The sequence below is a fragment of the Bos indicus genome, chromosome 10 (genome assembly GCF_029378745.1).
Source record: "Bos indicus isolate NIAB-ARS_2022 breed Sahiwal x Tharparkar chromosome 10, NIAB-ARS_B.indTharparkar_mat_pri_1.0, whole genome shotgun sequence".
In the NCBI taxonomy this organism is placed as follows: Eukaryota; Metazoa; Chordata; class Mammalia; order Artiodactyla; family Bovidae; genus Bos; species Bos indicus.
The window spans coordinates 19,038,556-19,061,296 of NC_091769.1; the positions used below are offsets into that span (position 1 = coordinate 19,038,556).

The 22,741-nt window shown below is 41.7% G+C and overlaps 1 protein-coding gene across 15 annotated transcripts in view; it reads right to left on the bottom strand.

Moving 5' to 3' along the window:
- PARP6 (poly(ADP-ribose) polymerase family member 6) overlaps window positions 1–22,741 on the bottom strand; it is a 33,359-nt gene that overhangs the window by 3,324 nt on the left and 7,294 nt on the right. For 8 of the 15 annotated variants that reach the window (XM_070797020.1, XM_070797023.1, XM_070797018.1 and 5 more), the window contains 16 exons: window positions 20,612–20,761; window positions 19,455–19,665; window positions 18,863–18,916; window positions 16,972–17,067; window positions 16,577–16,669; window positions 15,413–15,538; window positions 14,070–14,135; window positions 13,051–13,118; window positions 11,717–11,765; window positions 11,357–11,469; window positions 10,575–10,647; window positions 9,806–9,875; window positions 4,564–4,643; window positions 4,106–4,169; window positions 3,850–3,934; window positions 3,155–3,514 (listed from right to left, as the gene is read on the bottom strand). In XM_070797020.1, coding sequence (XP_070653121.1) covers window positions 3,412–3,514; window positions 3,850–3,934; window positions 4,106–4,169; window positions 4,564–4,643; window positions 9,806–9,875; window positions 10,575–10,647; window positions 11,357–11,469; window positions 11,717–11,765; window positions 13,051–13,118; window positions 14,070–14,135; window positions 15,413–15,538; window positions 16,577–16,669; window positions 16,972–17,067; window positions 18,863–18,916; window positions 19,455–19,665; window positions 20,612–20,761 — 1,501 coding nt within the window. In that variant the 3' untranslated portion in view covers window positions 3,155–3,411. Of the gene's footprint in view, window positions 1–3,154; window positions 3,515–3,843; window positions 3,935–4,105; window positions 4,170–4,563; window positions 4,644–9,805; window positions 9,876–10,574; window positions 10,648–11,356; window positions 11,470–11,716; window positions 11,766–13,050; window positions 13,119–14,069; window positions 14,136–15,412; window positions 15,539–16,576; window positions 16,670–16,971; window positions 17,068–18,862; window positions 18,917–19,454; window positions 19,666–20,611; window positions 20,762–22,741 lie in introns of those variants that run through there. The other 7 variants (XR_011568741.1, XM_070797026.1, XM_070797028.1 and 4 more) reach the window with 6 other exon arrangements.

Genomic DNA, 22,741 nt, shown 5'->3' on the forward strand with positions numbered 1-22,741 from the left:
TCCACTGCAGGCAGCATGGGTTCAACTCCTGACTGGGGAACTAAGGCTCCTGCATGCTCCTTGTTGTGGCCAAAAAATAACATAGAATAGAGAAGTCTTGCCAAAAAAAAGAAAGGCATCAGCAAACAACAGATCAAATGCCCCCTCCCCAGGAAGTCCTCCTGCTGCAGTGCCATCATAATCCACATTTTCCTTGGCATGGTATTTTAGTCTCCACCTCCATGCTCGCTGGCTACCAGCTAACCAGACCCACTTATCCTTGGAAGGATAGCTAGGACAAAGACGACTTCGGTCTCTCTCCTAGATAAAATAATTTTTGTAGGCAATGCTTTAACTTAAAGGGTGACTCTGAAATAGTTGTGGAAAATTCTATATTCCAGAGAAAACTGCTGCCCCTTCAAATGAATTGCTTTATTTTCCCCTACCCCTCTTCTGGTGGAGAAGGGCTCTGAAGGAATTACATGACCCCTGAAGCTTCCTCCCCGCCACTCCCAAAATGATCCCAGAAGCTGAGACATCACTACCCAAACCTCCATCTCAGAATCCTTTCTGTGAGATGCTGGTAAGTAACCCAGTTATGACTCAGCACCAGACTCTTCCCTTCCTCTCCCCACTGGCCAGAATGAAAGGCAGAATCCAGAAGGCTCCTCCCCTGTGTATGGCCACATTCTCACCACAAACTGAGTCATGGCCACACCCTGCCTAGAAAATGGAAAATTACTGAGAGGGAAGAGGAAGGTTAAACTCTTAAGAGTTTTACATTTTCAATCCAGAAATCACAGCCATCTACTCTCCCCCTGGAACTAATTGAGGAAAATAGTTGTTTACACAACCCTAGCCCTAACACAGCATGTCCAGGTCTAACCGAATAAGGCTGCTTGAGTCCAGGACTATGTGGAAAGTAGGAGGCAACCATCAACCTCTGTGTATAGTGTCTGTACTGGCTTTGGTGAAAGAGGATCTCCTGCTCAGACCTGGCTTTCACAGGCTCCGCCATCCCCACTCTGCCTGGGTGGGAGAAAGGGGCAATCCTTCAACTCCCACTCCAGGCTGTAGGAGGATTCCCCTCCAGAAACTCAGGGCCCCATGCAATTTCCCCTGCAATAAAAGCATTCTTGTTAAAGGAATGCTGCGGGTTTTTTATCAGGCTTGTTTTACAGTGTACATATTTTGAATTTTTTCAGATAAGGTTATATGGCTTTCAAACTTCTCAGATTCAAAAAGTCCTGTTGCTATTATGTAGAACACTATAAAATGATATACTTAATTTCATTAGTTTTATTGGCATTAAGAGACTATTACACATATACTATTAAGAAAGTGATTCCCTAGGCCACCTCAGGTTTTTTGAGTTTTTCTGGTAACACACACTGTCTGTCTATTACGTATCATTCCATCATCTGCTAGTACTTGTTTTATTAGATGCCACTGATAACAACTCTTAAGAAATGATTACAAATGAGAAAAAAAACCTATCAACAATTTCTGAAAATTGAGCAAAAATGCTGTCTAGCCTAGCACCTAGATTCAATTGCTGGAACACTAGTGGGAACAGTTTGAGAATCCCTGCAGAAGTAAGAGTTAAGAGCTCAGGTCCTGGAGTTGAGCAACTCTGGTTAAAAACCCAGCATGGCCACTAACCAGTTGGGAGACGTTACCCACGTTATTTAAGATCCCTAAAAAAAAACCTATCTTCCGTCTTTGTTGTCAAGTTTAAATAAAAAAATAAAGTTTGAAAGGCTACACAGCATAGAAACAGAAGAGCAGTTCTGGAGGCAGGCTGCCTGTCACTAGCTGTGGAATATGGACATACTGCTTATCCTTTGTGTCTGCTTTCTCATCTACAAAATGGGAATAATGGCATCTACTTCATAGGCTTGTTTACAGAATTATTTTAGTCTGCATGTGTACAATGCTTACAACAATACCAAGAACATAGTAAGCCAAGGTATTAGCAAAGTATTAAAGTGCTTAGCATAATGCCCAGCGCCTACCTAATAAGAACTGAAAAATGTTAACTATCTCTGATACTATACAGATGAGCTGCAAGGGTCCTTCAAGAAGCTGGAATTTCAGCTAGGATGGACTGCCTAATGGGGGATTTCCAGATGGCTCAGGGGTAAAGACTCCACCTGTTAACACACAAGATGTGGGTTTGATTTCTGGGTCAGGAAGATCCCCTGGAGTAGGAAATGGCAACCTATTCCAGTATTCTTGTCTGGAAAACACCATGGACAGAGAAGCCTGAAGGGCTACAGTCCATGGAGTCACAAGGAGTCGGACACAACCAATGACTAAGCACACACACATAATGAAAGCCAACATGTAGTCTGTCTAGTTCAGGCCATATAAATCAAGAAGCTCTAACAACTTTTTAAAAGCCTATACTTGAAAGTCAGGCTTGTTTAAAGTTTTTTGTAGTCTCTGTGCTTATATTCCTGTTTTTCTTCATTAACAGTTTGTAAAACTGGCAATATCCAACTTGTCTCTTAGAACTTTAGGGTTTTAGGTACATGGAGCACAGCCTGAAAGCCAGAAGGCTGGCAGTGAGAATTTCAACAAGGAGATGGCTTTCACTGAAACAATTAGATATTCAGAGAAACAGCTGTCTTCTCTCACATTGCTGACTTTGAAGAATCTGGATTTTGTTTCATTAAAGGAAACTGTATTTCCTTATGATCTCTTTACAGATTTCAAGTTAGAGAGCTGTCAGCTCTCCCTCCACCTCCCTTATCCCAAAGAAATAGCTGGGAGGAGGAGGAGGTAGAGAGTAGGGCCCAACCACCAAGATATAGAGCAAAGGAGAGGACAGGTTTTGTGCAGAAAACAAAGGTCCTAAAGGTAGGAAATCTGAGCTACTGTGGCCTCAATGGTCCTTTTAAATCTCGAGGAAGAGTCACCAGTGGTATTCTGTATCCTTCTCAGTTTGTGTCATATGCATAGGTTTCCCTTATCTAATCCGTTGAATAAAATGTTGACAGATCTTTAGGATACTATACTAGATGGACTGAGCTTTGACTCCATCCAACATAAACAGTCCCAGCCCCCATGATGTTCCACTCTCCCCACCCCTACCCCCATTTGGGGGCTTGGGGCAGCAGGTGCTGGGCCAAGGCTAGTCAGACCACAGTGATCATATCCAGTCCACAGCACCTTCCATTTTATTGTTTTATTTACAAACAGGGTGAAGTCAACTGGGAAAATCGGGGTAAGGAGTCAGTCTGGGCCATCCAAATGTGGAGTGGTTCCTGGGTCAATCTCCACCATGAAGGCCGCCTCGTCTATCTTTTTCCTGCCCCTTAGTAATGGCCCCTTGATTCCTCAGGGCAGACTTGTCTGCTGCTCCTGAGCCCTTTTATGAGGGCAGATGGATCCTGGGGGAACAGGGGTGGTACGAGGGCTGGGGCCCCCTCAGTTTGTGTAAACCTGAGTTCCGATCACACGCATGATTTCCTTCTGTATCTTGGGGTCCTGAGTATTAATGTTGGCATCGCCCACCTGACCATCCTCATATCTGCCAAAGATAATGCAAGCGTGAGCATAAGAGGGAGACCAATCCCAGAATAATGTCAACCCATGGACCTGCATTTAGGGGTGTGGCCATCCCATCCCAGAATCAAAAAACTTTCTTTCTACTCTTTACAGTAGAAGAGTTTATCTGGTTTCCTCTAAACAGCCCTTGATTTATACCCATCCTCATCCTCCAAGGGGAAAGTCCCAGTTCCGGCCCTACTCAGGTAGCCAGGGACAAGTCTCCAATAACAGAAACAGACTTTCCCAGCAGTCCGTATTATTGTGCTCTCCCCCTCACTTCTCCAAGTAATTCCCAAGGTACCCTCCTAGACTTACACAAAGAAGAACCGTGTGCAGACATGGTCGGACACAGGGCACACCCAGATGTTCCCATGCTTCTGGAGGTCCTTGGATGTAATCACTGGGAAGAGAGGGGCCAGAAGTTATAGGTATAATGCTTGGGTCAGAGAGTCCAGGCAGGGAGGGGAAGGTAAGATGCTTCAACATCACCCTTGGCTGGATCATGTGCTAAAGTGGCACCAGAAATGAAGGTTGGGCACCCACAAAAACAGGGACTGGGTGAGCTACCTACCTTCACAAAGTGCTATACAGTTTAGATTCCGACTCTGCAGGAACCTTGACTGAATGGATCGGGTCTAGAAGAGAAGAGAGCCAGGTAGATGGTTACAGCTTTCCCTAGAGAGGTGAGTTAACTGGTAGTAGTTAGGGGGGTAAGGATTGGGATATCCTGGGCTTCCAGCCACCTCCCCAAATTTCTGATTTTCATAATCAGTCTGGATGAGTCCAAGCTTCCATCTTTACATTTTCATGTCATTAGATTTAATAAACTCAGTTTCTGTTCTCATACTCATGACTGAAGCCACAAATGACCCTGGAAATGGGTTCCTCTTAGAATGTATCTGATTGCTTGAAATGATCTATAAGCCACCCACCCCCATCACTACCAATGTTTCCCCATCCATCTCTGTAGCCTAAACTTATCCAAGAGGAAGTGTCCTGCCTCAGTCGAACAAAGGCAACTAATAATACCTGGGGGATGGTATTCATTCTGTTGTATCTCTGGACGAGCTCATCTTTGGAGGGCATCCTATGCTGTCCTTTTCCCATTCCTGTCACAGAAAAACAAACCAGTTCATTCACCCATTCCTTCATCAAATATTTACTGAAGTACCTACTATGTGCCAGGCACTGGAGCTAGAGACACTTGGTGACACAGAAGTGAATAAAGCAAACAGTGTATCTGCCCTCACAGAATTTAGCCTGATGGAGATTACAGGAAAGGAACAAATAGTCATGACACAGCATGGGAGGGGTTATGATGGGGAAAATACAGAGCACTGAGTGAGCCAGAGGAGGGGAACTAGCCTAGCTCACAGGTTTGAAGAGGGCTTCCTGGTGACAGCTAGGCTAAGAACTATAGAATTAGGAAGAGGTAGCTAAACGAAGAGGAAGGAAGTGTTCTAGGCCGAGATAAGAGGATACGAAAGGCCTGGAAGAAAGACACAGTAGTGTACCTTACTTTGTATGGAGCATAGTCAATGGCAGAGAAGTGATGAGAGATGATGGGGAACAGGTAAGCTAGGATAAGATCAAGCAGGCCTTGTAGGCCATGTAAGGCAACCGGAGTTTATCCTGAGAACATCAGGGAATCACTGACGGACTCTAAGATAGGGAGCAAGAGGTGAAATGAGCAAGGAATGAGGGGCCTAGGAAGATGGTGACATCAACATTTCAGGTCCGATGCCAGGCTGAGTAAAATGAGTGGAAAGCAAGCAAGCAGAGCAAGTCAGATCTGCTCCAGTTTCAAAGCTACATAAAAACCTCTGACCAGAGTCATTCAGACTAAAGGGAGTACAGAACAGGTAGCTGATGAATAAGTTTCCACAGGTAACCAAAATGGCAACTACCCTGAAGAGTCCTGCTTCCTTCAGAAAGTCTTCCCAGACTTGAGGAAGAGGAGCCAATTTACTTGCTTTCATCTTATCTAAATCCATAAATCCTCCACCATCCTTAACCCTCATTGAATAGCCCTGTTTATAACATTTAGAGACTCACTCTGGACTCTTCCTATTTAGATATGAAACAGTGCTTGTGGGCCCCTATTCCCAACTCTTTCTGTCCCATGATTAGGACTCCAGTCTCTGTATTCGGCTTTATCACAGGCCCAGCCTTATCCCAGGAAGGAGTGAGTGTGTATGTGTGTATGAGACCATGAGACCAGAGAGGGAGATGAAGATGGGAAATGATGCTATCACTGCAGACCAGGAGCAGGGGCCCTTATCTCATCAGTCCACCCGGCACTTTCTATTACGACTAACTCCACTCTGCTGCAAGTCTTGCTTTTGTGGTAACCATGGTCTAGAAGCAGGGATGATAACCACTAGAATGACATTCTTCACTACTAAGGCTGTTAATTCATCATGTACTCACAGTGAAGCCCCATGACAGATTATGGCTTGAATAAAAGTCAAGGCAACGAGAACCTCAAGATTTGAACTGCCTATTTCTTTCTCCTACAGGAATCCCCACCATCCTGTTTCCAACTTCTTCATTAGCTTTAACTAGGTTTAGCTCTGCATCCAAACCTGATAATCTTCTCAGCCTGGGTATTTCAGTGCATGGTTCTGAGTAAAATTCCCATTTAGGTTCTACCTCAGAGGTTGAGAGAACAATCTGATTTCTATGGCTGGTCTTAGAGATGGCCCTTATGATAGAATTCAAATCTTGTTCCATCCCAATCCTGTTGTGCACTGTCCTGACTGTAATAACCCCAATCATCTTCTCTCAGTTCCCTGAGACCAGACACACTGAGAACCTAGAGGCCAGAATACTCCCTGGTTGCTTGGTGTGCAGAGTATATACTTGGACAAGTTTCTAAACATGACTAAACAAACAGATGGAGCTTACCATCTCCTTTCCCACTCTCCCTCACTTTAACCTGCACACTATGGCCAAGTCTTTAGAGGCTCCGCTAGTCAAATGGATGCTCTCTATTTACAATGACCCCTCAGAAGGCACTTGGATACCCTGAGGAAAAATATAGAAAACTAGAGCAGAAAAGGGTAGAAGGAAACATACAAAGAGGACAGAGTTAGTTATATGCTAGAGTAACTAAAATAAGTCAGACATTTACCCACATCCCATCCAGAGTTAGAGACTCTCACATATCCATGGGGCCCTCAGAAAATCAGTTATTCGAGCAAAGCCTGCCCTGTCAGTCCAAAATAATGATAAGAACACTGGCCTACAAGTCAGGAGAACTGGATTCCAGTCCTAACTCTGCTAGTTAGATCCATGTGACCCAAGAAAGTCATTTGACTTTTCTTTCTATCTATTTTATCTGAAAAGTAGTAAGAGATTGAACAAAATTACCTATAGCCACAATAGAAAAACATGGTATTTTGTATCTATAATCAAATCAACCTTTGGAGGGAGAAGGATGGTGCCATATGACATTTTTACATAATCAGTAAATAAAGTTAAGACGTCAATAGAGATTCCTAGCTCCATCTGATAACTAAAGGTATTCAGGGACTCAGTAGTAAACAAAGACCAGTGGGAGAGGAGAACAGGGAGAAAACAGACAACAAAAAAGAATTTCGTGGCCACCAGAAGCCAGGAGACTCACTATTTAGAATAAGGAATTAATTTGAGAGAAGCTTTAGGCTGGCACAAAGATAAAAATTGTGGTATCTAGACAAAGCCAAAAGACTACCCCAATCCCACTCCCACTTTGGACTCCAGGCACACAGAGTAAGATTCATTCACACATTCAATAAATATTCACTGGGCACCCATCCTTTGTGGATTACTCACAGACATACTATCATTTGTTTAACAGGACAATGAACTAAGAACAGACTAGAACTAAATCCAAGAACTAAAATACTATCAGTGACTTACATCTAAGTGCTCCTAACCCTATCCCACTATCTGCCTCCACTTGGGAGATATCCACTATTCTGAAATTTAGGTTGTTATTTTTCTTCTTTTTCCTTTAATTTTATCACACACACACGTAGCTAAATAATTTTAATTTTGTTTACTTTTGAGCAATATAAAAAAAGGCAGTCCTTTGCCTTGCCTTTCTTTTCTTTTTTCAATTCAACCATTATTTACTTAACATTTTTTCCACGTTGCTGAATGCCACTGTTGGTTCACTGTCATTGCTGAATAATAATCTATTTTCAGAATAGATTATGATGTATTTACCCATTCTCCTGATGATGAGTTTTTTTCTAAGATTTGTTGTTGCAAACAATACTATACACCTTTGGGTGCACATATTCAGAAATGAAAATGCTTGGTTGCAGGGATATTTCTCAAGCTTTACGAAATGTAACACCAAAATGTTTTCCAAAGTGGTTATACCCATTTATATTCCACAAGCAATAAAAGAGATCCTGCTGATCTACAACCCCTGGTACAATCAGAGGTATTACCGGATTTTTAAATTCTTGCCAATCCACATAGGTGCTAAATGGTATGTCATTTTGGTCTTGCCTTTACTTCCTTGATTAATAGAGGCTGAGTAGCTGCTCATATTTTTGGTCATTTCTTCAGTGACCTGCCTGTGTTATTTGCCTATTTTTTTAATTGGGTTGTCTTCTTATTTGCAAGAATTTATAATGCACTTTTATTACTAATCTTTTGTAGTTATATGTGTTGCAATGTCTTCTCCTAGTTTGTAAGCTGCCTTTTTATTTTAAGGTGTCTTCTGATGAACAGAAGCTTATAATTTTAATAAAATCAAACTTACCAATCTTTTATGATTTGTAATTCCATCTTTTTGTATTCTCTGGATGATTCTGTTTAAAATTGGGATAATTTGTTATTTGAAAGTTTGACTTAAGATCCACTTGTAAAATTACCTGGATTTGGCAAGGTTTTTGTTTTATTGTGAAAAATTTTAAGCTACTATTTCAATGTCTTTTATGTTAGAGCTGTTCAGGTTTTCTATATCTTCTTGAATCAGTTTTGTTAAGTTATATTTTTCTAGGGATTTATCCATCTTGACAAAGTTTTCAAATCATTTGCATAAAGTTGACAGAATTCTATTAGCTTTTAAAATTTTGGGACTTCCCTGTCAGTTCAGTGGTTAAGACTCTGGGCTTCCAATGCTGGAAATGCAGGCTTGATCCCTGGTCAGAGAACTAAGATTCCACATGCCGTTGTGGTGCAGCCAAAAAAATAATAGTAATAAAAAGTAAAAATAAATAAAACTTTGCTATATCTATAGTTATGTTCCTTTTTTATTCACATTTAATGCTGCTCTTTTTCTTCTTAATCAATCTACCCAGGTCTATCTGTTTTGTTAGTTCTTTAAAAGAACCATCTTTTGATTTTTTGTCTATTGTATCTGTTCTTATGTCATTAATTTTGCTTCTTATTTATATTATCTCCTTTCTTCTTCTTTGTTTGGTTTATTGTGTCATTAGAGACCTTTCTATTATAGTTCTGTTATTCTGGAGCTAAGTGTTCTTATTTTTGTAACAGTTACATTAATGGAGAATACTAAATCTATAAAGAATCTAGCACTGGCCCCTTCATACGGTAGACATGTGACTATCTGGTGGCTTTCTCTTATACAAAGACTATACAGAACCCGAACTAAAAAAGACTGAGAAGAACTCAGATATAAACTTGAAACAATGAGAAAGCTAAGTCAGATTTCTTTTCTGAGCTGGACAAAGTGGGACTCATCTCCTAACTAGAATCTGGATATTGCTCATACCTTATCTTTGGAATAAAATGCTTCCTCTTGCATTCAATGTTACTAATACAATAGTGTATAATTACAGACAGTTTAAATTTTAAAAGGTGGTTGACAGGGAGGAGAACCATGTCTCCAGAAATGTAAGCCAGTGGAAGGGACTCAAGACTTCAAGTGCATTCATCTATCAACTCGCATCCACGTGTGCACATATACAGTCTGACAGGCTACTGTCAGCACCAAAAATGTGTTCTCCAGAGAGCCTGGAGTCATCCCCCAGTAATTCCTTAACCCATTTCTAGGGCTAAGGTCCCACAATGAATGGTTTTATTCATGGAGAAGAGAATACCTACGAGAAAGGGAGATAATTGGCCTCACCATACAAATAATCTAAATTCCTAACGAAAGAAAAAAACAGAAAGATTACATATCCATGATTGGGGAGAGAGCTGACACAGACCAAGTGTCCATGATGGAAGAGGAGACAGCATAGGTTTATGTATTCACAAAATGGATGCAATGTAAATAAAGTCAATGTGGCCAAAGATTATTTCTTACCTGAGTATCCAAAGGAAATACTGGAGATGGGGCTCAGGTAGATGCCTTTGCCATAGGCTGCTCCATGCAGCTTGCAGGGAAACACCAGGATGAGCAATATGAGCCTGGGCCCTCCCATGGCTGTGTATTAGGCAGCCACAAGGCTTATCCAGCCCTCTGTCCCTCCATTTAATCTTCTCACTCATTCAGATAACTTTAGGCACCTACTCTTGAAAAGCTGATTAGCTGAAAAGTGGATGCAGGTTAACCCCTTTGCCTACGAAATACTAGATACTGATGCCTTGGCGAGTGACGAGTGGCAAAGCCACTGAGTCAATCGCTCAGAATCCATGCTCCTGCCATAGGCCTTGGTAATATGCAGATCCCTGCCCTCTAGAAATGAATACAGAACAGGCAGGCAGGAGGAGGAATAATAATCATTCCTTGGAGTCTTGCAGGACAAAGAAATAAGTCTCCTATATTAACTCTCTGAATAGTCACATATATTGAAAAGCTCTAACAGGTTCATTGATCACAGTGATTGCAATCAGCAATTTCTATTTGTGCCTAAAGCTATATTCCCATTCCTAAAAACAAAGCCTCAGGTCAAAATACAACCACCATATTCATTCTATACATATAGTTTCAACTTCCTCCCTAGGAAAGCCCCACAGGAGGCTAGGTTTGAGGATGCTGAGGCAAACACAGTTGAGTACTTTAGAGCAGACTTCCCCGACATGAGTGGGGCAGGGAGAAGGTGGAGAGAAAGAGAAAAGGAGCACAGGCTCACCTGCAGTTTGGTGTAGGATGCATTGACCAGCCCATTGCGCAGGATCGAATGCCAGTTCTCAATGTGGGACCCACTGTAAGGCAGTATAGAATACATGTTTCCTCATGGAATGAAGTTCCCAAGAAAATTCCAAGGCTGCCATTCCCACCCATTCTCACACACACAGGACATGAAGATGGACACAGATAAAGCTAGCGATGAACGTGCACACGGATATAGTTACAGGCATGCAAGATGTGTGTGTGTATGGCTAACCCTTACATCTTAATATCTAGGCCTATCTTCTCTTCCACGCTTCAAACAATCCCATCCTAATCCTCAACTGCTGGTTCAATATTTTCATTTGCCTATCATCCTGATATTTCAAATTAAACAAATTCATCTCAAACTCAATGAGTTTATCACTGATCCCAAGTATGGCTTTCAATCATGACTTCACATCTCTTTTAAGTTACTCTTAATCTATTTTTTCCTCTCTTCTCTCAAAATCAGGCATAAATTGCTGATTTTCTTCAAAGCAGTTTTCAAATCTATCCCTGCCAATCTACCTTCAACCACATCTTTTTATATGTAAATGTCATTTCTCCTCAACTACATCCTAAGTAGCTTAAGATTAAAGACCATATCATATCTTTATCCTCTACAGCACCTACCACAATAGCATTTAATACATTGATGGACATAGGTCATACAAACTCCTATTCCTCAAGTGAACTTGCCGCCATCCCCCCATTTTTTTTGCCTTATCCAGCACCCAGCCCCAGCCCTGCCCCACTCCTCACTGGAAGGCAAAGGTGCTGCCATAGAGCTTCTTGGCGGTCCGGAACCGAGCCTCCTTGGCAGGAGGGCTGCTCAGCAGGAGGAACTGGTGTGAGGTGTGCATGAACTTCAGCTGCTGCCCAGGGTGGGGGTGGGGTCAGGAAAACAGAGCAGAAATGGGAGATCAGGGAGGGAAAGGCTAGGGATAGGGAGCAAATTAGGCTTGTACAACCCCCAATAAAGGAAATATGCATTGGCCCAAAGACTACTGTTGATGGACAAGTCTAACCAGGCAGGTCTAGGACCAATGTGACTAGCTGGTTTGGAGCCCCTCCTTGCCCCTCACTAGAAATTCAGAGCTTAGAAGGAGAATGGTCACTTACCCTGCTGAGAGGTAGTTTGACAATGTGCGACCTGTTGCTAGAGATGATCCTAGGATAAAACAGAGAAAAAAACAAAAAGGACAGAATAAACATGTGGTTAGGCCATCCTAAACAAAGCAGCAGCCTTGCTCTGCCCCTTGGAGAATAAGCAAGGATTCCAGGGTTGTTTTAACTGTGAACCCAGGACACTACTGGATATTCCTGTGGGTGGTAACGTTTGTGTATAAAAATGTTAAAGAAGTTACTGACCGGAGACCAGCTAGTTACTGGGTAAACAACAGATGAAAGAAAGAGAGGGGTGGGAGGTGGGCTGCTACATCCAGGGAGAGAAAAGTAAAGAACAAAAAGAAGAGCATAAGAGGTCAGCTACCAAAGAAAATTAGAGAGGTGGGTCTGTGTTAGGATGGTGACAACTTACATTTGGGATTTAGAAACTTAGCACAGGGGCTCAGGAGCTATCCTATCTGAGCCCAGAGGAAGGCTGAAGGCTCTCAGAGATGGGGGGAATGGACAGTTATTGTCTGAACTGCAGGAAAAAAACAGAGGAAACTAGAACGAACTTCCTGAGAATTCAGGGACATACTGGCCTGTATGTAGGCTGAACTCAAGAAGACAGGAGAGAACAAAGGCATAAGCCACTGAGGACTCAGCAAGGGGGCATTATCTCTTATAGTGGTTATGGTTGTTTGTATGCTTCACTCATGTACCTGTAATGCCATTCTGAACGGTCTATGCCTGGTCATTCCTCATGCTAAGAGGGAGCATGGTGCACTGAAAAAGTACTAACATCAAAGGCTGACCTGACAGAGCAAAACAGGCTAGAAAGGGAAAGCTATTCCAGGAAGAGAGAACAGAAATCAAGGTCAGGAAGGGAGAGCAGAGGGTGAAGGGAAGTAGAAAGGAAATACAAGGTCAGAACCTTTGCTCAGAGAAGGGAGTAGTAACAGTGCTCCAAGCCTCTGGACAGTTAACATCGACAGGGAAGGGCTTGAGACAGAGAAAGGGAGTACAAAGAGAGGGACCTCTCTGCACGCATAGAAAATCTAATTGAAATGAAGTGTTAATTCCTATAGGCAAGCAGCACTCAAAAACCTACTGGGAAACAAGAAACACTAAAGAGAACTTGAAACATAGTCTTAGAACTTGCGGCTTCTTTGTTGGCTCCCAGTTCCTAGCCAAGCCAGGTGTATCAATAAAACCCCAAGAAAAAGCTGCCATAATATCTATGATCTTAGGAACGATGCTGAAACCACCTCTAAGAGAAGGTATAGGCTCCAGTCTGATACTATGTTCCATTCCCCCAAATGCTGAAGGATAAACCATTCTACTCATACCACTGCAGGAGAGGATGGGCCAGGGGATCCAGCTTGTCCATCTGCTTCTTGATTTCCAGATACGAGCCCTGTAAGACAAAGGCCATAAGGTTATCTCCCAGAAGAGGTGGGAGCCCTCCCACTTTCCACAGATTATCAGGGCCCAGGGCAAGGCAGGAACTGAAGACCACACCAAACCAAGAGGAGATGGGGTTCCCACCCTCAAGGACCCATCAGGCTGGGAAGACTCATAAATAAATATGAAAATGACTGAAGATGCTTACAAAACAACATGCAGGTGGGTCTCCCTCATTTTATGCAATTCCTACAGCCCTAAAAAGTTGATTATAAATCAAAAAAAATAAATAAGTAAATAAAATCAATGTCCCAGAAAGATCAGGCTAAGGAATCCTGTGGTAAAACTACATAAAACACAGAGTTCTTCTGACAAGTAAATCATCCCTCCTAGGTGTATGTTATGTGTTCATCTGAACTGTGATATATAGGATTTGCTGAGAAGAGGCCCACCTGTAAATGTGAGTACAAATGAATGTCTATTCATGCAGAGATTGCAGACGAGGGGTGGGGAAGTCTGGTGAGGGACAGCCTTGAGTCAAAGGATGGTCACTGCTCCATGTGGCTGCCCCACCCCTAGAAGGATAGAAGATGCAGGCCCCTGGGTCTAGTTCCTTACCTCCAAGCCCCCCTCCTTACCCTCCCAACCCTGGACAGAAGTCCTTCCCTAACTTCTCTAGTGCCCTAAGAATTATTAAAAAAAAAAAAAAAACATTAAATAGGAACAACTTGTGAAGGAATTAGCAGCAAAGGTAAAGGTTGAGAGAGACATAAGGAGTGAGAAATAGGAGTAACAGAGCTAACAAACCAGAGAACAAAGACTAGGAAAGCTAAAGAGGGAGAACTAAAGAGAATACTGTGAGGAATTTGAATAGCATCTCTAAATCTTCACTCCAATCCAATGAATTTCAAACAGAACAGGGCACTTGAGTGGGCAGGCAGGGGACAGGCAGAGGACAGAATACCTGGGTCATCTCCCGGATGGACATCACACTATCCAGAGCTTTCTGCAGTCGCTCATAATTCTTCTTCTGTGGGGAATCAACAGGGAAAGAAGAACCAGGTAAAGAAAAGTGGAAGAGAGTAAGATCTGATGAAAAAGAGGGCCACATGTACAAAAGAAATCTAGGCCCCAGGGAAACAGCATAGTATGTCACGCAAAGAACACAGACTTAATGCCAAGAAGTTCTAGAATCATGTGCCAGTTCTTTTACCAGCTGAGAGTAGTAGGGGTAAGTTCCTTAACCTCTCAGAACCTCAGGATCCATGTATATAAGTAAAGATAAAAAATCCTTACTACCCTCATAGGGTTAGTTATTTAAACTGAAGATTAAATAACATGTAAAGAATCTGATACAGTGCCTGACACACAGAAATGAGCAACTGTGAAGCACTGTCCTGGGTACATGTAATGGTTATTTCAACACCTGTCAACTGTGTCCTTTGGGAAATGAAGTGCCAGACATTTAATTGAACATTATTCTAGGTATGTATGTGAAGGTATTTCTAGATGAAATTAACCTTTGAATGGCAGACTGAGTAAAAGAGACTGCCATCCCTATTCAGGTGGCTCGTCTAATCAGTTGACGGCCTGAATAGAACAAAATAGCTGAGTAAGAGGGAACTCCTCTGGCCTGAGTGCTGGGACATTGGTCTTTTCCTGCATTCAGACTAGAACTGAAAAAATCAGCTCTTCAAATCTTGAGTCTGCTGGGTTTTGGACTGGAACTTACAACATCAGCTCTCCTGAGTTTCCAGCTTACCCACTACTCAGCCTGGTACTTCTCAGCCTTCATAATCACAGAAGCCAACTCCTTACAGTACATTTCTTTCTCTATACATCTCCTATTGTTCTATTTCTCTGGAGAACACTAACTATTACAATATTTTATATACATTATGTCTCATTTTTATAATAGATATTATCCACTTTTTACAGATAAAGAAATTGAGGTTCGGAAAGGTTAAGTGATCTGCCTAACACCATTCAGCTAGGGAGCAGCAGAACCTCAAATGGAATCAAGGTCTGTCTGGCTTCGAAGTCTGTATTATTCCAACATAACTAATGTTAATTTGTCTCCCTGTCTTCTCAGAAACTCAGAAGTTACCCTTATACTATTAGTTATGTTTAGTTACTTGTTCACTAAAGAGTTAAATCTGAGGGTTCAAGAGCCAAGAAACAAGTGTGCCATTTCTTCTGTCCCCTTATTCCCAGCTGTTGTGAACACTAGAATAACAGCCTGTAGTCTCCCATTGTCTTTCACCATTTCTGTTCCTTAGTCCTGACTTTCTTCCCAAGCAACTATACCTTAGGGTTAAAGGCCAGAGTCTTGGGATCAGTGGGGTCCACCACAGAGGGATAAGGCTCAAAGATGATGCTCTTTCTAGGGGACTCCAAAGCTGCCCTACACATGGCCACCAGCAGATCCACCACCTTAGGAGAAAGGAAAGAAAGGGGACAAAAGCTAAATGATTTCACGGGGCTGGGAGTTGCACAGTATCCAGCATAGGTCTACCTTCTGGAAGCACTTGGTATTTCTCTTTTTAAAAGCAAATATGAGGGACAGACTGGGAGTTTTGGATTAGCAGATGTGAGCTATTATGTATAAAATGAATAAATAACTAGGTCTTACTGTATAGTACAAGGAACTATACTCAATATCCTGTGATAAACCATAATGGAAAAGAATATGAAAACGAATGTACATATATAACAGAATCACTTTGCTGTGTAGCAGAAATGAACACATTATAAAGTCAACTATATTTCAATAAATTTTAAAAACCACAAATGTTTTGTTTTTTTATTAGAAAATACAAGCTTATCATAAAAATTCAAGAACAATGTTTAAAAGAATGATTAAAAGAAGATAAAAACCATCCCCTTGCCCCCAAATCTCATTCTTCACATTAACTACTGCAAAGTTTGATGTATATTTTTCCAGATATTTTTCCTAAAGAAATTGTTATTTTATCATATGGGCAAATTTTAAATAATTATACACACTGTTATATTTTATTTATATATGTTATAATTCTCTATCCATAAATAATAGCTATATAGTATTTCTACTGTAATTAATAAAACAGTATTAATTAATTACAGTATTTCTACTGTAATTAATAAAACCATCATTTCTTTAACTGGACCCTGTACAAATGGGCTTGTATCTATTTTTTCTTTTTTCAACTATTATAAACAATACTAGGGAATTCCCGGGCAGTCCAGCAATTAGAGGACTCTGAGCTTTCACTGCTTAGGGCATGAGTTTGATCCCTGGTCGGGAACTAAAATCCCACAAGCCATGTGGTGTGGCCAAAACTTAAATAAAATATTAAAGAAAAAAACCACTACAGTGAACATTCTTACATAGGAAAGCATTTCTGGAGATTAAATTCCAAGCAGTGAAACTGCTGGGATTCCCAGCCATAAATGATCCCAATTCCCCAGCAGCTCTTCCATCCCCCATACCTCTGCTCCAGTGGCCACCTCCTCTGCAGCTCCGGACATGACTCCCAACGTGTAGAAGGAGAAAACGCACAGTTCACGAGTACAGACGGCTGGCTGAATGGACATATTAAAGAGATGGTGGTGGCAGGAGGTGTGCAATAAGAAGGTGTCATAGGGCAAGAGGGACATTTCTGACCTCGGACAACTCTAGACTGATATTCACATATCCTCATCTTTCCTAACAGGACTGCTGAGACTTGTTTTCGGAGAAAAACTATTATTTCCAGAGTCTCAGGGAGTATGGACAGAATTCTACCTTTACCACAGATCCAAGAAGAAAGGAAAAATGGAAAGATGAGGAACTAATGGGACTTAGCTAAGGGTGTAAGAAAGGGTCACAAAATAGAGGTGTATACCTTGAGCATGGACCCATTCTGGAAGACATGCTGCTCATCACATACAACACAGTACTCATTCAATGTTGGGATTCTCTGCTCTGCATATTTCATGATCTGGGGAGAGAGGAGATTCTATTAAGTCTTTTTTTGGAAGTCAAGACCCAGATATAGGAAACAATCTGAATTTCCTTTCTCTTACTCTCCTACCTCCCAGCCCTGTGCCTAAGGTAGACTCTATTCTTGGGTCATGCACTTGATTAAATCAATGGCCTAACTCTGGAAGACTATATATTATGATGGAAAAAAGACCAGCCATGGTAGAAGAACTGGGTTAAGATTCTCCCTTCTACTACTTAATACCATATATAAGTTGGGGCAAGTTAACTTGAGCCTTGGTTTCTTCATTTACAAAATGGACATTACTCACTTTACAGAAGTACTGAAATTAAAAAGATGATTTCTGTAAGAGTATTTTATAATAGTAAGAAATACTAATCAAACTATTAATATTATTTGCAGTAATTAGATTGCCCCCATCTGACAAGTGAGTTGAGTATTCAGTCCATGATCAGATGGCGGTGGGGGTGGGAGGTGGGGTGGGGGTGGTGCTGAGAAGCCATGTTTAACTACCTAGGACAATCAGCCTGTAAGATGATCAAGACCACAAACAAAACTCTGATGGGAAGAAAGCACAAATTCAGAGCACAAGCAGCAATATCTTGAAGTATTTTTTACACAATCTGTCTTAAAAGGCTTTCACAATCACATATACTGCCTGTATAAATCAAATTGTTCCCATTTCACAAACTATTGAAATCATAAATGGACACGCAAGGGCTTTTGTTCATTCATTTAATACAGATGTGTTGAATGCCTACTACATCCCTAGCTCACTGAAAAGTATCCTTTGTTATTCAATAACATAAAAGACTATCCTCTCAGACCCTATAGTCCAACAGGGGAGATGTGGTATGTATATACATTAATTACAATTCAAGAGAGCATATGGTACCTGACCCATTAGTGCTATATAAAAGAAAAAGTATCAAAAGAATTCAGTGAGAGGCAACACACTTCCATCTAATACATTTCAAGTAATAGAGAAGATTTTATGAAAAAGTTGGCATTGATTACAATAGGCAGATACAGTGAGGAATGCCAGTAGAGGGAATGACATGAACAAAGATATTGGAGATGCAAAAGTGAAACCATGTCAGGAAAATAAAGAGGTTTTAAAAAGAAGCAAATGACCAGTAGCAGCTAAGCACTGCAAGTTTGTGAGGAAAAGTGAAGCCCACTTGAGCAAGGATGTGGAGGATTATAAGAAAATCAGTGTCAATTCTTCTCTTATCTTGGCATCAGTGCACTTAAAATTTGCAGTGCATCATTTGGCACTTGATCGTGAGTGGTATATAAGCGTTGTCTTCCCAATAATGCTGCTGCTGCTGCTGCTAAGTCGCTTCAGTCGTGTCCGACTCTGTGCGACCCTATAGATGGCAGCCCACCAGGCTCCCCCGTCCCTGGGATCCTCCAGGCAAGAACACTGGAGTGGGTTGCCATTTCCTTCTCCAATGCATGAAAGTGAAAAGTGAAAGTGAAGTCGCTCAGTCGTGTCCGACTCTTAGCGACCCCATGGACTGCAGCCTACCAGGCTCCTCTGTCCATGGGATTTTCCAGGCAAGAGTACTGGAGTGGGGTGACATTGCCTTCTCTGCCCAGTAATGCTATAGGCTTCTTAATGGTGGGAACTAGGCCTTTTCTCCTATTCACAGAACACTCAGTATAGTTCTGGAAGCAGAGCAATTAAGGAAATGCTTGCTAATTGACTGAAGAGTTGGGAGATGTTAAGGGATCAGATGGGTCAGAAAATAGTGGAAAGGCTTTGGAATGAAGCTTTGGACTTGATTACCTGGACAAGGAATCCATATTCCAGAGTGGGGATGTTCTTGCAGTGACCACTGACCTGATGAGAGTAAAAAAAAAAAAAAAAATAAGGCTTCATGAATCTCCTAGGAAGCTGGTAACTAGAAACACCTCATTCATGCCCATTACCTAAAATTATCTTGAAGTAGCTAAGCCCTAACTCTGATCAGTCTAAGTAATCCCCAAGCTGCAGAAAAGACCTTTAGACATTTTTGGCAAAGGCTCTTCAAACAGGCTCACCTGTCCTTAACCCTTTTCAAGGTAGATGTAAGACGTTTGTAAAGTAGCTGACTACCAAGTCCTAACCACAAGCTAACAAAATTAAACACAACATCTCCCTGGGATGCCCAACCCCAGACTCTGCTCCTTGATATACTATCAGAGAAGCTTGCTAGACTATGTAGGTATAAATTCACAACTATTAAAATACGTGTTCCATTCTACTGATTCATGATTCATGCCCAGATTTGGTTTATGACGTCTGGACAACCAGACTCCCGCTCCATTTTGAGAAGCTGTATTCCCTCACTTCCCCTCCCACCCTCTGACACCAAGTCAAACCCTCCTCAGCCATGTACCAAAGGAGAGGTCCGTGTTGGGGGAGGGAGGCCCACGTGCTGGGGACACAGGAGACCTGCCTGGGGGCTGGGAGGGTAGCCAAACACCTCCACTTTGGGGTTCTTCATGGTGCAGGAGATGGAACGGTTCATGAGGCGTCCAACTCGAAGGTCTGGTACACCCAGTTTGCCTTTCAGCATGGAGTCCTGTATGATAGGGAAACTGGGAGACCTGAACAGAGAGCAAAGAGAAGTGATGAAACTGAGGATTCGGTATGAGCCCTAGAAGCCTGGAGGGTTTTCCCTGGTGGTCCACCGGTTAAGACTCTGCAGGGGGCCCTGCATTCAATCCCTGGTCAGGGAATTAACATTCCATATGCCATACCACACAGCGAGGTCAAAAAAAAAACCCAAACTATCCAAGGAAAGTTTCATTGGATCAAACTGTCAAAACAAATAGATCACTACACGTCAGGTTTTATGTCATTAAAGCCTAGGTCATTCTCTACAGCATCCAGGCCAGCTAAGGAATGATACCTTGGAAAGGATACCTGTTTCACTTGCTCAATGTGTGTGTGTGTGTTGTCTGTATTAATATATATGTGATTAAACTACTAGGTAAGAAACAGGTGGACCCCAAAGAGCCTAATGTCTGACTGTCTATCAATACTGGTACCTGGAAAACTACAAATCTGGGTTTGTATTTGCCTTTGGCAAGATCAGAAGGCACAGAGAGTGGGGAAGCAGGGAATAAAAGTCTGGGATCAAAGAATGGAGCAATGCTTGTTTCCAGAACCCAGGTAATAAATCAATGTGCCCTTTCATAAGAGCAAGGGGCTGGGGCCTAATTAGCTCTGCTTCTGTCTCCTTAGGATAGGGAATAAGGGTGAGGGTCAAAGAAAGGAAAGATGAAGAAGTGAGTATATATTTCTCCAAACAGACCCCATGCACTATGTACTATATTTTACATAAAGGACAAGGTATGACTACTGGGTCAGGAGTAGAAGGGTAAAGACACACAGGGGACAAGATCATGTGGGTAGTATTAGTAGTTAAAGGTACAGAATTCAGAGGGCCTAGGGAGAGGACAGAAAAGTTTACATAATCAAGAAGGTGGGGTGGGGGCTTAGAAGAGATCAATGTGATTAGAGACAACAAGCTCATGGAGAAACACTTACTTGGGGATGGGTGAGAAGATACTGAGGCCAGCTCGGAACTTCTTGATGGTACCGCTTGTCTTGAACCAGCTGTGCCTCTTCTCCTGCTGGGTCTTTAAGAAATCGTTGCTGAGATGTTTCCATTGTTGGGATGTAAACATACCCAGGATTCTAAAGAATCACAGAGGAAGAGACTTAGAAAGCTCAAGCAGGGGAATCCCAGGTCAAGAAATAGGACTATGAAAGGCAACTAATCTAAAATTCAGGCTTGGAGACTGCAAAGCTAGTTGGTTTAGGGAACTGTGTGTGTCTCAAGATCCCTCTGATATAATCTTAACACATGGATATGTACTGTTCTAAACTACCTCTTGACCTTAGTGGGTAAATCCCCACTCCCTTACGTAGTCTAATGGACCAGAAAAATTCTTAGATGCTTTGCCTTTACAGGAAGATCTCAAACATGAGTCTTCAAAGGCTGTGAACCTGGCAATTTACTGCCAAGAAGAGCTATACCGAAAGTGAAACAGAAGTGGTGGAATAGAGGTGAGTACTACCCTTGGCCTTGTGAATAGTGAAGAAAAGGACAAGGAACCTGAAGGGTACTGATACTGTTAGGCAAAACATTACAACCTCAAATTTATGGTTTCCAACTTGACTAGTCTTGTCAGTTCTTTCACCTGTCCTTGATCAGTTCTCTCTAGTATTACTCTATTATTCTAAATCCTTATCATCTTCTTTAAGCTCCTAACTTTACCTACAACTGATAATCTTTCTTCTCAACAGAGAAAACTGAAGCCTTCAGATATCATCGTCCATGATTTGACAACCTTACTACAATATCTATTTCCATTTCCAGCCTCACTTTGATCCCTCCATCCTCTGGAGACAAGCTGATCCTGATCTTAAGATCAATTGCTCTAGCTGTACTCTAGATCTCAGCCCCTCTGCAGGGACTTTGATCTGGCAATTATTCCCTTTTCCTGTCAGTTCCTTTCCCCGTATCTACAAAAAGTTCCAAGTTTCTTTATTTCAACCTAGCTACCCTCTAATCCTCATCCAAATTTCTTAGTCCATATTTCACTGTTTTTACTTTGTGGCCAATCACTCACTTCTCCAGAATACTTACTATATTCTGGTTTCTACCTTCACCATTTCACTACAACTGCTCTTACCTTGATGGTAAATCCAACCGAAACTCCTAGTTCTCTTCTTACTCATCCTTTCTGGCATTTGGCCCTCCTTGTAGAAATGTTCCTCCTTGCCTTCTCTCACACTGTTCTCTTCCCATCCTCCTCCAAGCTCTCTAACCTACCTTCAGTGTTTCTTCTTTCTCTACCTATTCTTGGCATTTTTTTCTGGCTTAAAGAGTGTTCTGCCCTTGACTTCATTTTCTTCTCATTCTATCTAACTCTCCTTTGACATTCTCATATTCTACACTGGATGCAACTCTCACCTGGACACTGCAATCTATCTTCAACCTGTACCTCTCCGGTAAGTATCAAATCTACATCTCTATTGAGCAGCTCCACTGAATATCCCAAAGTTACCTTTAAATAACATATTTAAAATGGAACTATCTATCTTCATCCCACAAACTTGTTCCTCTTCTTAAATTCCTATTTAAATGAGCAGTATTACAATTTACCCAGACATCTAGGTTGGAAACCTAAGAGTAATATTCCTCTATTCCTTGGCTCTTATCATATACAACATAACCAAATTAGTCTTCGAGTCTGACTTTAAACATTGCAAATCTTTCTAGTCTATCTCTTGTCTGTACTCATATCTACAGTCATACTTTGGCTCATCATCTCACGTATGAACTTCTACAAATGGCTCTTACTAAAATAGTTCTGGTCTCTTGTAATACTCCTTCTATCTATGCTGCACAATGCTACCAGAATGTTTTTTTTAATAATTAAATCTGACCATACCCTTTCTTTGCCTAAAACCTTTCAAAGTTCCCACTGCCTACAAAATAAAAGCAGAAGATCCTTTCTGATTTTACAGTTCCTACGCACATTGCCTCATGTGACTGCCCTTGCAAATGTTATTTATTCTCAGAGTCTGTCTACATGGACAATTCTTATCCATCCCTAAAATCCATTAATCATCTCCCTTTCATATTTCATTCATCTAACTGCCACCAGA